General features: G+C 47.2%; 1 protein-coding gene across 1 annotated transcript in view; it reads left to right on the plus strand.

Annotated features, from left to right (window-relative positions):
* Positions 1 to 11985: 11985 nt before the first annotated feature.
* LOC142260420 (uncharacterized) overlaps positions 11986 to 13767 on the plus strand; it is a 36072-nt gene continuing 34290 nt past the window's right edge. The window contains exons 1-5 of the mRNA XM_075331927.1: positions 11986 to 12063; positions 12457 to 12633; positions 12707 to 12830; positions 12912 to 12979; positions 13181 to 13252. Coding sequence (XP_075188042.1) covers positions 11986 to 12063; positions 12457 to 12633; positions 12707 to 12830; positions 12912 to 12979; positions 13181 to 13252 — 519 coding nt within the window. The remainder of the gene's footprint in view (positions 12064 to 12456; positions 12634 to 12706; positions 12831 to 12911; positions 12980 to 13180; positions 13253 to 13767) is intronic.

A 13767-nucleotide genomic window follows, 5' to 3' on the forward strand; every position in this document is an offset into this window, starting at 1 on the left:
CCACGAGTCTGACATCGCAGCACAGCCTCACACTTCTGACAGGAGCATGCATGTGTTTCTAGGTACATGCATGCTGATACTCTGAGAACGGCAGGCTGTGCCGGGTTGATGTCATGCTTGGCAGACCCGCACAAGTCTGACATCACCGGCACAGCAGTTTTCTTCTGACAGGAGTGTGCATGTGTTTTTAGGTACATGCACGCTCATGTTCAGAGAACGGCAGACTGTAAAAAGAGAAAAAATTCTTGTCAGAAGGTGGAAATGTGGTGCTGAAATCTGGTGCAGACAATTTCAGCAGCAAATGTGCACCTCCTGGCAAAAATTCGCAAAAAAATAACAGCGGCAAAAAAAATGCGTCAAAACACCACGTTTTTTTTGCCAGGAGGTGTAGATTGGATGCAGGAATATGGTGTAAAAATTTCAGCACCAAATTTGCATCTCTTGGTCAAAAAAACTGCAATTTTTCTGCTAGGAGATGCAGGTCTGTGAACTCAGTGACCTCCACCTGAAGTCAGGTTACCTGTGATCACAGATGAAGGACTGTGGGAACCTCCAGCTGTGACCGCAAATGACCTGAGTGACGTCACCACTCAATGCGCACCTCATTCATTCTCTGAATATCACAGAGAGCGGTCGTGCTCTATGGCCCCTCTCTGTGATATTCAGATGTAGCAGAGCTGAAGCAGCGTGGGACGTCATTTGGATTACGTCAGAGCTGCAGGATGTTGGGGGGTAATAAAGAGGTGAAGGAGGGGGTGTTTGTATGTTATTTCAAATAAAGCATTTTTCTCTGTGTTTATTTTCATTCATTTACATGTTTGTGTGATGCAGGTATCTGATAGACGCCTGTGCCATCACAACCTTGGGTTTAGTAGCAGCCGTGCGCTGCTATTACCCCGATTGGCACCGCATCACGCCACTGAGAAGAGCCGGTATCGCACTCTAATAGATGCGGCAATAGCAGGTGGCTGCGGGCTGGAATATCAGCTCCCAGCCGGCGTTATCATTGCTGGGGATGAAGATTAGGGGGAACTGCACGTCATTTTTTTAAAATTATTTTTTTAAATAAAAAAAAAAAAGCCGCATGCGGGTTCACCGCAGTCACACATGCGAGGGACTCATGCGAGTCTGCCATAACATTACCTGGCAGCCTCAAACGTGTGATTGGATACACAGTACAGATACAGCCCGACAGCTGGGGCTGCAGCCGCGCACTGTATCTGTGCTGCCGATTGTTTATTTTTTACCACCATGCTGACCGGCAGACACACTGCTTTCCCCGCCCACCGCCCATCCTGGTGCCTGTGATTGGTTGCAGTCAGCTGACACGATGACACTCAGGGTGGGGGCGTGTATAGCTGCAACCAATTATACGCACCGGTGGGCGGGGAAAACAATGAATATTGAATTGTTGGCTCCGGAACGGAATAGCGTGACCCGGAAAGCGTGTGCCGCTATGACAGCGCCTCGGTGAGTATTCCGCGCTCGCTCCTACCCCCCTATCCCCTCCACAAACGTTTTTAACCTCCGGATTCCGGTCCCCATTGACTGATATGGGCACCGGATTCCGGAGCAGAGCGGACTCTTTTTAAAATCTGGCAGTGATCTGACGATACCGGGTTTTCGGCCGTTCGATCAGCTCTAGTCTCTACCCAAATGTACACAGATTACTCTTCATCATCAATAGATACTAAAAATCATTCTGCCATATATGATAATAACTGGAGTGAAACAAGTTATCAAAGAGTCGTACAGGCACATAGAAATTAATCATGTAAAAAAAAAAATATATATATATATATAATATATATATATAGTGATAGAAACAATGGGTCACCTCAACTCCGAAATCTGCCTTATAGGTCAAAGAGATGACAATAATGTTACCCTTATAGGTCAGATAAATAGTCTATAACCTTAGATCAGCGAGCAGAAAGCATGTGCCTATTGGTTGTACAAAAAGTACCAATAACAATTAGGACTTCTGCACAATCCATAATGTGAGCCTCACACCATTATATGATGCAAAGGATCTGTATAATGAATGTCCAGAAACACACACACAATTAGCACTGGCACATGCAGAGAATTGGAAACTACTAAAGTCTACCGCTCCAGAAACTAGCCCAAAGAATGATGGAAAACACACACATTTTATATATATATATATATATTTATATATATATATGCCGCCCCCGTGCCAGCAGCCGACGCTGCTCGGATCCGAGCCTTCAGGGGTGGTGGCTCGAGGGTCTCCGGACCCGAGGGTCTCGCGATCACGCCGAATAAATGGGGTATGTAGATGTACGGGCTAGGCCGTAACAAGTTTGTGACGCCACCCACGGTGTTTGGTGAGGTGGGACACCACCGCTGCTGTTATGGGGCACCCAGGGGAGATGTTGTGCAGCAAGTTGTTAACCCCTCTGTGGGCAGGGATGGTGGCCCCGGGACCCAGTGGGATGGTGCAGGGGGATGGCGACCGCAGGGGTGCTGGAGTACTCACGATTAGAAAAACACACAAGTCTCTGGTAAGCCAAGATGGTGGTGGCCGGTGCCGCTGTCGGTTGCGTTCTGGATCCCCCACCCGGCTGGTGGTCTCTATCTCTTCCTGCACATGTTTGTGTTAAATGGATCTTCCCGGTGTGAAACTCTGGAGTCCGCTCCCAGCTGGATGTGGCCTAAGGAGCCGTGCCCGCAGACGCTGGCCCGTGGGATCTCTGGGCCTTGGTGGTGACCTCTTATCCCTAATCGGTGGGCTGTTGTCTTCTATGAGGGACTTTGGGTGGGACAGGACCTCTAGTCCTCGCCTCAATCGGTTAATTAACCAGTTCCAGTCGTTTCTGGTTCCTGGCTTCAGGGTCCGAGTAACCCCCGTTGTGCACGATTTCCGGTCGGGTCCCCGGTGTAGGTACTGGCGGGCTACAACCCTGTCCCGGTCCACCTCGGTTCTGCCGAACCGTCTTCTCGTCTCCTGCTGATGGAGACCACCGTCTGCCTCTTAGCTAGTGGAACCAGGGCTCCAACCCTTGCGCTGTTCAACTTGGACTTCACTGGTGGAGCTACACCTAGCTCCAGCCCACACTCCTCTCCAAACTTGAACTACAAGCTATCTGCTGTTTTCCCACCCTCGGGCTGTCTGGACTCCTAGGTGGGCGTCTTCCAACCTCCTGGTTCCGCCCCCTGGCGTGCCTATCAGTCCCTGAGGGGGGTGACTAGGGTTTACTGGTCGCTGTGTGTTTCCTAATGAGGGAAGGTGTTATGCGGGGCCCTATTTGTGACTACCTGGTTTTGCCAGGGCGTCACATATATATAATTATGCAAAAAGTGGTTGATCCCTAAGGTCACACATAGTTGGTGACCGGGCCCGGTATCAGTTTGCATTTGTCACAGGCAAGTATGTGAGCAGGGAAACCATGCATAAAGGAGACGGAGGACACAAGATATATTAGCATGCGTCAGTAAAGAGCACAGAAGCAGGGAGCACGTCAGTAAAGAGGGTCGTGGAGAGATTCCCCCGCGATCCGCTCTATAGCAGCTTCATCAGGGGCAGCGGAGCAGTGGGACAGCCGGTGATGGAAGAGTATGCATGCAGCACATTCTCCAGCCTCTCCCCATTCAGTTTCATCACTTTCCCATCCATTTCAGCCTTTTCCTCAGGCTCCAGACCTCTTTGTTGGGTCCAGCAGGAAATTACTCGCATTCCCCATTGATTTGCATTGTACTCGCTATTTCGCACGAATATTACAAACTACTCGTTCACAGTATAGCGATTACAAATATTTCGGTCCTCGCTCATCTCTAGACGGTACTTCTCAATTAAAACAAAGCTGAGTCCAGATGTGGGGTACCATAGACAGAGTAAACAAGTGGTCACAAAGGAAAGTGGGGAGGGGGTCGTGGAGGGGTCAATTAGAGATATACCAGATTGACTCAAACCGCAGAGGTAAAGGCCGCTTTACACGTTGCAATGTACCTTACGATGTGTCGGTGGGGTCACGTGGTAAGTGATGCACATCCGGCATCGTAAGGTACATCGTAGCATGTAACAGCTACGTGCGATTGCGATTGAACGGTAAAACGTTCATCGCACGCACGTCGTTAAATTCTTAAAAATTGAACGACAGGTTGTTCATTGTACCCGGGGTAGCACACATCGCAGTATTTGACACCCCGGGAACGATCAACTGCAGCTTACCTGCGTCCTGCGGCTCCCGGCCAGCAATGCGGAAGGAAGGAGGTGGGCGGGATGTTTACGTCCCGCTCAGCTTCGCCCCTCCGCTTCTATTAGCCGGCTGCCACGTGACGTCGATGTGACGCCGAATGTCCTTCCCACTCCAGGAAGTGGACGTTCGCCGCCCACATCGAGGTCGTATGGACGGGTAAGTACGTGTGACGGGGGTTAATCGTTTGTGCGACACGTTCAAGAAATTGAACATGCCGCACATACGATGGGGGCAGTTACGATCTCATACGATATCGTATGTGAAATAGTAACGTAAAGCAGGCTTAAGGGATGACAGTTGTTGGAAAAGTTGAGTACGCTCCTCATAAATGCTTTTTTTCTTATCACTTTACACTTTTAGAAAAACCACATAGAACTATATAAAAAAAACTCGCCAAGACAGATGATGTATGCACACACAGAATGTGGTGAGCCTTCCTCATAAAGATGGCTGCAGCCCGGGTGCAAGATGCTGATGAACAGCCACTCCAACCTCTACACTAGAGGTGTCATCATCATCATCTGTCTTGGCTCCTTTTGGTAAGTTTTTTTTTATATATAGTTCTATGTGGTTTTTCTAACAAATTTGGTGTAGGGACTCGCAAGTGTGAGAATCCTTGACGAATGGATTGCGAGCTTACATATTTTAGGCCAAAATATAAACTAATATCTCACTATTTGAGGTATGGCACATTTTATCGATTTTTGCAGTATATGTGTTGACCTTCTGAATTCAGGTGGTAAATTGGTGAGCCTGTCATGTGTAAAGGGGGCTTTACACACTGCGATATCGGTAACCATATATCGTCGGGGTCACGTCGGTAGTGACGCACATCCGGCGCAGTTACCGACATCACAGTGTCACAAATGAGCGACGATCAACGAGCACAAAAACGTGACAAATCGTTGTTCGTTGACACGTCGCTCATTTCCTTAATATCGCTGCTGCGACAGGTACGATGTTGTTTGTCGTTCCTGCGGCAGCACACATCGCTATGTGTGACACCGCAGGAGCGACGAACATCTCCTTACCTGCCTCCAGCGGCAATGAGGAAGGAGGTGGGCGGGAGGTTACGTCACGCTCATCTCCGCCCCTCCGCTTCTATTGGACGCCTGCCGTGTGACGCCGCACGACCCGCCCCCTTAGAAAGGAGGCGGATCGCCGGTCATAGCAACGTCGCAGAGCAGGTATGTGCGTGTGACGCTGCCGTAGCGATAATGTTCGCTACGGCAGCAATCACACAATATCGCACATACAACAGGGGCGGGTGCTATCGCGTTCGACATCGCTAGCCGATGCTAGCTATGTCGCAGCGTGTAAAGCACCCGTTATGCACTCATATAGTGCTAACTGACCCGCCTGACCTAGTGTTGTGCGTCATTTATAGGCTATAGTTCAGACACTGTGCATCTCGCGTATCCGGGTGAGATGCACTTATATATAGTGCTGATGGGCCCGCCTGACCTAGGTTTTTGGCGTCATTTATAGGTTACAGTTCAGACACTGAACATTTCACTCATTATATGATGGTCTCCCTGTGCAAGCCTTATGAGTGTGCATGTCTAATGCTAAGCAGCCGTCCCTCACCTCTAGTGTGGAGGTTGGAGTGGCTGCTCATCAGCATCGTGCACCTGGGCTGCAGCCATCTTTATGAGGAAGGCTCACCACATTCTGTGTGCGCATACATCATCTGTCTTGGCTCCTTTTGGTGAGCACTTTACACTTTTAGTAGAATAGCTGATGTGTGGATTACAGTGGATGGGTGGATTACAGCTCATGTGTGGATTACAGCTGATGTGTGGATTACAGCTCATGTGTGGATTACAGCTGATGTGTGGATTACAGCTGATCCGTGGATTACAGCTGATCCGTGGATTACAGCTGATGTGTGGATTATAGCTGATGTGTGGATTACAGCTGATGTGTGGATTACAGCTGATGTGTGGATTACAGCTGATGTGTGGATTACAGCTGATGTGTGGATTACAGCGGAGGCGTGGATTACAGCGGAGGCGTGGATTATAGCAGAGGCGTGGATTACAGCTGATGCGTGGATTACAGCTGATGCGTGGATTACAGCTGATGCGTGGATTACAGCGGAGGCGTGGATTACAGCGGAGGCGTGGATTACAGCGGAGGCGTGGATTACAGCGGAGGCGTGGATTACAGCGGAGGCGTGGATTACAGCGGAGGCGTGGATTACAGCGGAGGCGTGGATTATAGCGGATGGGTAGATTACAGCGGATGGGTGGATTACAGCGGATGTGTGGATTACAGCTGATATATTCTACTGGTTTCTAGCTGAGATAATGAACTTTATCTTGGTTATTAGTAAAAATTCTTAAACCGCTTCAAAATCACTGAAGTAGATAAATCCCGGCCCGGACGGCAGACACCTCCGAGAGCTGCAGGGATTAAGTACGGTGATAGACACCATTATTATTAATCTTCACAGCCTCCATAATAACAGGGTCTGTCCCGCATGACTGGTGCCAGCAAATGTGGGGTTAATATTCACAAAGGTAATTACTGCAAAGATCTGCAATCACATCAGATATTCACCAATTCCTCATTTACTCCAACATGTTCCTGCAGCAAAAAGAGGAAACAAATGTAGCATTAACCCTTTACTATTATCCTCTAAACACCAACACACACTTATACAGTGCAAACGTGAGAGAGGGGCCACTAACCAGTGTGCACTGCATTCACTGACCAACCGGCCTTAGGACAACAAAAGGAGTGTGTGTATATATATATATATAATATTCCTTCTGATAAACCCCTCGCTCCACGTGTTATATGCCATGCATTACAATCTGGGGTTCTGGTTACTATAACTCCAGCGACGTATGTTCATATATTCATTCTCCATTTAATAACAGAAGGTCTCAGAAATGACGAAGCAGTGACCCTAAATGTACCGTCACACTAAGCGACGCTCCAGCGATCCCACCAGCGATCTGACCTGGCAAACAGGCAGATCTCCACAGCGATCAGAGATCAGCCTCCAGCCACCAGCGACCCGTGTAACGACGCTATGCTTCGTAATCACAGTACACATCGGGTTACTAAGCAAAGCGCTTCGCTTATAGTTACCCGATGTGTACCTTGGCTATGTGTGCAGGGAGCCGGCTTCTAGAAGCTGCGGACGCTGGTAATGAAGGTAAATATCGGGTAACCAAGCAAAGCCTTTGCTTGGTTACCCGATATTTACCTTGGTTACCAGCGTCCACAGAAGCCGGCTCCCTGCACATTCAGTTGTTGCTCTCTCGCTGTCACACACAGCGATGTGTGCTTCACAGCGGGAGAGCAACAACTAAAAAATGGTCCAGGACATTCAGCAACGACTGGCAACCTCACAGCAGGGGCCAGGTTGTTGCTGGATGTCACACACAGCAACATCGCTAGCAAGATCACTGTTGTGTGACAAAAAAAGTGACTCAGCAGCGATGTTGCTAGCGATGTCGCTTAAGCCCGCTTTACACGCTACAATATATCTTACGATGTGTCGGCGGGGTCACGTCATAAGTGACGCACATCGTAAGGTATGTTGTAGCGTGTGACAGCGACGTGCAATTGCGATTGAACGAAAAACCGTTCATCGCACGCACGTCGTTCATTCCTGACGAATTGCACGTCAGGTTGTTAATCATACCCGGGGTAGCACACATCGCAGTGTGTAACACCCTGGGAATGATGAACTGCAGCTTACCTGCGTCCTGCAGCTCCCGGCTGGCAATGCAGAAGGAAGGAGGTGGGCAGGATGTTTATGTCCCGCTCAACTCCGCCCCTCCGCTTCTATTGGCCGACTGCCGTGTGACGTCGATGTGACGCTGAACGTCCCTCCCACTCCAGGAAGTGGACGTTCGCCGCTCACATCGAGGTCATATGGAAGGTAAGCATTTGTGACGGGGGTTAATCGTTTGTGCGGCACGTTCAACAAATTGAACGTGCCGCACATACGATGGGGGCGTTGCAAATCGCATATGATATCGTATGCGAAATTGCAACGTGTAAAGCAGGCTTTAGTGAGACGTGGCATTAACAGTTATATTCTTCTGTGCGCCTTTCTTTTGGGAAAACAATTTTAAATGTGATCCCAGATCTTTCATCTATTGGGTTTATACTGTCAAGGTAGAGATTTTGGGTAAAGATAGCTAATGGTATCTTCATACAGGGTATCCAGAGACCGGTGCCGCATTAGCTGTATATCAGTGCCGATATTAATGAATCAGACAGTGATCACACAAAACGTGTTCTCTCCTTGAGCCAGCGTCATCCACTGAACTCGTATATTCTATAGCTTAGATTTTAGTATTACATTTCAACCTTCAGATATGTACAAAAAGTATCAATCTGTTTTCTCTCACACATCGAAGCCGCATAGGGAGGGTTGGGGAGTGTAGGTACACACATTTCATCCCATAGATGGCACATTCCTTCTTTGTGTGGAACTACTGATAAGCATAAATACTTTCTTTGTTCATTGTTTGTACATCTGTTCACTTATTCTTGGTGACCCTTTCATGACTATACAGTTTAGGATTATATTATGGGTCTACGCGATGGCTACATAGACAGACAGATAATTATGCAACTACATCTATATTTTGATTATTTACATACACAGATATTCTTATTACATTTAAACAAACAAGTTATAGCTTAGGCCACCTCCACAGCCCCCCTTAATAAAATATCTGTGAATATTGTTAACCTTAAATTTTAAAGATTTTTCCCATTTAGATATATTTTAATTGGGACTAATTTGTGACTTACCCCCCTTGGGACTCAAATTATATTTATATATATATATATATATATATATATATATATGTGTGTGTGTGTGTGTGCTTTCCATGAGATTGTTGTCTAATACAACACTACAGGATTTAACTCCCCCCTTAAGTACTTATTGTATTTATTAAAAATAACTTTATCATTTATAGGGGCTATTAGAATTGGCGTTATTACTTTCATTAGGGCACATTATCTTATTTTAAAATTAGCACATAACTAAAAAACAATTGCTACAGATTGTCTATGGTTCTTCTTTCCGGATATGAAACAAAAAGGAGTATGCTTGGTCAGTGCTAGTCCACTTAGGGCCACTTCGTGAACCTGGATGATCTGTTCTTGATTAAAAAAACAAAACATGATGAGGCTTCATGTAAACAGTTTGTGGCGCTGACTTGTAAAAAAAACCTTCTGGAATAATGGGTAAAATAGCAGCCGCTTTCAGCTTCGGTTGTTTCAGGACCGTTGGTTTCTGAGATGTGACGTTAACTCGCGTGTCACTGCCAGTGCTCAGCAGACTAGGCCGGGGACACATCAGCCTGATGGGATAGGCTCTTCCAAAACTTTTCCCGAAATGAAAGAGTCCATAGCTAGCATTTTGTATTAAGGAAAATCACTGAATATATTCATATGAGTTAGTAGGAGACAAAAACATTTATAAATTGTTAGGTTACATTAACCAAACCACATTTTTGGGTCTATGAAATGGCTGAATTAAGTATTTTAGATTACTCAATTCGTACCCTCAACAGTCCCCCCTTGACTCACTTCTGCCATTTCCAAATACCAAGGGTACCATGTTCCCTTAGGAAAAGAGGAAGAAAGATCTGTTGGGAAATCGTGCCTGATTGAACGTTGAGGCATGGGTGGAGAGGGGAAAGGGGTTTCTTCACCGGTTTGAGACCAAGGACCCCTAGGCGAGTCCTTACCCTTTGTAGTTGGACTTTCCCATGTCTCAAGGCTCTCTAGAGGGGGCTTTACACGCTACGATATCGTTAATGTTTTATCATCGGGGTCACCCCGTTAGTGACGCACATCCGGCGTCATTAACGATATCGCAGCGTGTGACACTTTTGTGCGACCTAAAACGATCGCATAAGTGGCACAAATTGTTTGCCCTGGAGAGGTCGTCCTAAAACCAAAAATCGGTCACCTCTCATTAGCGATATTGTTCCTTGTTTCTGCGGCAGCACACATTGCTGTGTGTGACACCGCAGGAGCGAGGAACATCTCCTTACCTGCGTCCACCGCCAATGAGGAAGGAAGGAGGTGGGCGGGATGTTTACGTCCCGCTCATCTCCGACCCTCCGCTTCTATTGGACGGCTGCTGTGTGACGTCACTGTGACGCCGCACGAACCGCCCCCTTAGAAAGGAGGCGGATCGCTGGCCATAGCGACGTCGCAGCGCAGGTAAGCCGTGTGACGGGGGGAGCACGATTTTGTGCGCGACGGGCAGCGATATGCCCATGTCGTACAAACGAGGGCCGGTACGCACGATAGCGATATCGTTACAGATATCGCTACCGTGTAAAGCCCCCTTAAGTCCTCTTTTCTAACTGTTTTGACAATCATGGTTTGAGACTGTACAGGTCTTTTTGAAAAGGATAAATATAAGCAGGACGCTCAGTGCAGCTCCGATGGATTGACCCTTCTGCAATGCGGGGCGTGAATCCATGTTGTCCTGCCGTTGAGCTTTATCGAAATTTAGGATTATATTATGGGTCTATGCGATGGCTACATAGACAGACAGATAATTATGCAACTACATCTATATTTGATTATTTACATACACAGATATTCTTACGTTTAAACAAACAAGCTATAGATTAGGCCACCTCCACAATACCACTTACCCTTAATACTCCCAACATTCACATGTAAGAGATGGATCATAGAGACCTATTAGTAGGTATTGACACTACCTCAAGTTTATAAGAATTACCCCTGGTTTGTTGGAGACAAAAAACCTCCAAAAATTACAGCATCACAGAGGTGAAAAGAAAAACCTTTCATAAAATCCCAATAGTAACATCTGCCAAAAAGTCTCCCCCATCAATGTAGATTCATATGGTCGGGTCATTCACATTGGAGCCACAGCGGCAAATCAATATCAGGTGTAGATTACCCTGCAATATAACTAGACCTGACCCTGTGTGCCCCAGACTCCTGCCCTAACCAGGGCAGCACCCCGCACTACACATGGGGGAGAGAGCGACAGACCCCGCACTACACATGGGGGATAGAGAGCGACAGATCCCGCACTACACATGGAGGAGAGAGAACGACAGACCCCGCACTACACATGGAGGAGAGAGAACGACAGACCCCGCACTACACATGGGGGGAGAGAACGACAGACCCCGCACTACACATGGGAAAGAGAGAGCGACAGACCCCACACTACACATGAGGGAGAGAGAGCGACAGACCCTGCACTATACATGGAGGAGAGAGAGCGACAGACCCCACACTACACATGGGGGGAGAGAGAGCGACAGATCCCGCACTTCACATGGGGAAGAGAGAGCGACAGACCCCGCACTACATATGAGGGAGAGAGAGCGACAGACCCCGCACTACACATGGGGAAGAGAGAGCGACAGACCCCGCACTACACATGGGGGAGAGAGAGCGACAGACCCCACACTACACATGGGGGAGAGAGCGACACACGGTTTATGAGTAACTCCTCTAAAAACTGGACAATTTTATGACCAAGAATAAAGTGTTGGAGTCGCCCGATCTCCTGCACAGTCTCCTCAGATTGGATTCAGTTGGCTCCGACAGTAAAAAAAGGGAAGACGACATCTGCACTGTTTTATCTTTTCAAATAATTTCCCCTTATTATCTTCAGTTATTTTTTTTTGTGTTTTTAGTTGATTTTTCTCATAATTATCTCATCCTCTTTACAATAAAAGATCTTTTGTTGTTTTCTTTTGATATTTCCTGATTGACATAAAAGATGAATAAGGACAAAGACCAAATTATGGAGAAGATATTAAACCTGAGCCTGGAGATAATCTTCCATCTTACTGGGGAGGTGAGAGGCTCTGATGTCATCACATTACATCATTATCTATGGGGATAACAGAGGATATGACCGGGTAGGTGAGAGGCTGTGATGTCATCTCATTACATCATTATCTATGGGAATAACAGAGGATATGACCGGGGAGGTGAGAAGCTCTGATGTCATCACATTACATCAGTATCTATGGGAATAACAGAGGATATGACCGGGGAGGTGAGAGGTTCTGATGTCATCACATTACATCATTATCTATGGGAATAACAGAGGATATGACCGAGGAGGTGAGAGGTTCTGATGTCATCATATTACATCATTATCTATGGGAATAACAGAGGATATGACCGGGGAGGTGATGGAATCTGGAAATGTCTGTAGTGATATTATTAATGTCTCCACACTCAGGATTACACATTAGTGAAGACCTCTAGTGATCACTGTCAGGCCCCTGTATCTGAAGGACGTGGAGGAACCCTGAGACCAATCCCGGGGCCTCCACCTCACCCCTGGAAACATGAGGACATCAATGACCAGAAGATCCTAGAACTCACCAACAAGATGCTTGAGCTGCTGACTGGAGAGGTGACACTGCTGAGACATTATACAGGACGGCACTGGAGGATTCTGGGTGATGATGGTATGATTGTGTTGTCAGGTTCCTATAAGGTGTCAGGATGTCACCGTCTATTTCTCCACGGAGGAGTGGGAGTATCTAGAAGGACACAAGGAGCGGTACAAGGAGGTGATGATGGAGGAGCACCAGCCACGCACATCACCAGGTAATAGACAGGACTGAATACACCCGGCCTATAATTATCTGTATGTAATAATGATGTCCGTCCTGTCTGTGTCTCCTGCAGGTCTCTCCAGTACGAGGACGACCCCAGAGAGATGTCCCGCTCCTCCTCCTCCTCCACAGGATCCTCAGGTAGATGGAGATCTCCCCTATGAGGTGTAGACGGCTGTGACCTCCTTGTGTTCAGTCTTGTCTTCTCCTCCAGTATTAGATGTTTTATACTTGTGTAATGAGAGCGGTGGAGACAGCAGGATCACAGCTGACCACAGACCGCACATGTCCGGATCTTATTTCCATTATTTACGGAGACTTTTACAATATTTTGTTTTGCAGCTTTTGGATCCTTATAAAGATCTGAGCAATATTAATTCTCTAGAGAGAAATGTGAGGGGCGATCAGCGGAGTAACGAGGAGATTCCTACAGATCACCGCCACGGTGAGTACAGACCACCCAATAACACACACAAGTCACACATTCCTATTTTCCCCGCTCTTTGCTGTGTCAGTTTCTCCAGCGGTATATTAACCCTTCATGTAAAATACACATGAAATGTGAATGAATCTGTGATCCCGGTGCAGGTGATAACACAGGATGTGCAGTTATGTTATAGAGGAGAAATACAGCTGGACATGAATTCTGCCAATGTGAGCGAGGACGAGTTTTAGCTCTTTCCTATTATCCGCTGTCAGGGCTGATGAGGGGTTTCTCCAGTTTAGGGACTAAGAATCCATTATCTCCCATTACACTCATGTCAGTGTGTGAGAGATACAGAACATGGAGCCATAAAATTAGGGGCCAGTGTGTTTTAAAAAAGAATTTAGTGGGGCATGACCTGGCTATGGAGGAGTGAGGACATGCGGTGTCTGAGCTTCTGCCTTCGGACCAAATATCAGCATATCCACGCAGCCTACAGAGCCAG

Source organism: Anomaloglossus baeobatrachus, chromosome 1 (assembly GCF_048569485.1).
Source record: "Anomaloglossus baeobatrachus isolate aAnoBae1 chromosome 1, aAnoBae1.hap1, whole genome shotgun sequence".
NCBI classification, from domain to species: domain Eukaryota; kingdom Metazoa; phylum Chordata; class Amphibia; order Anura; family Aromobatidae; genus Anomaloglossus; species Anomaloglossus baeobatrachus.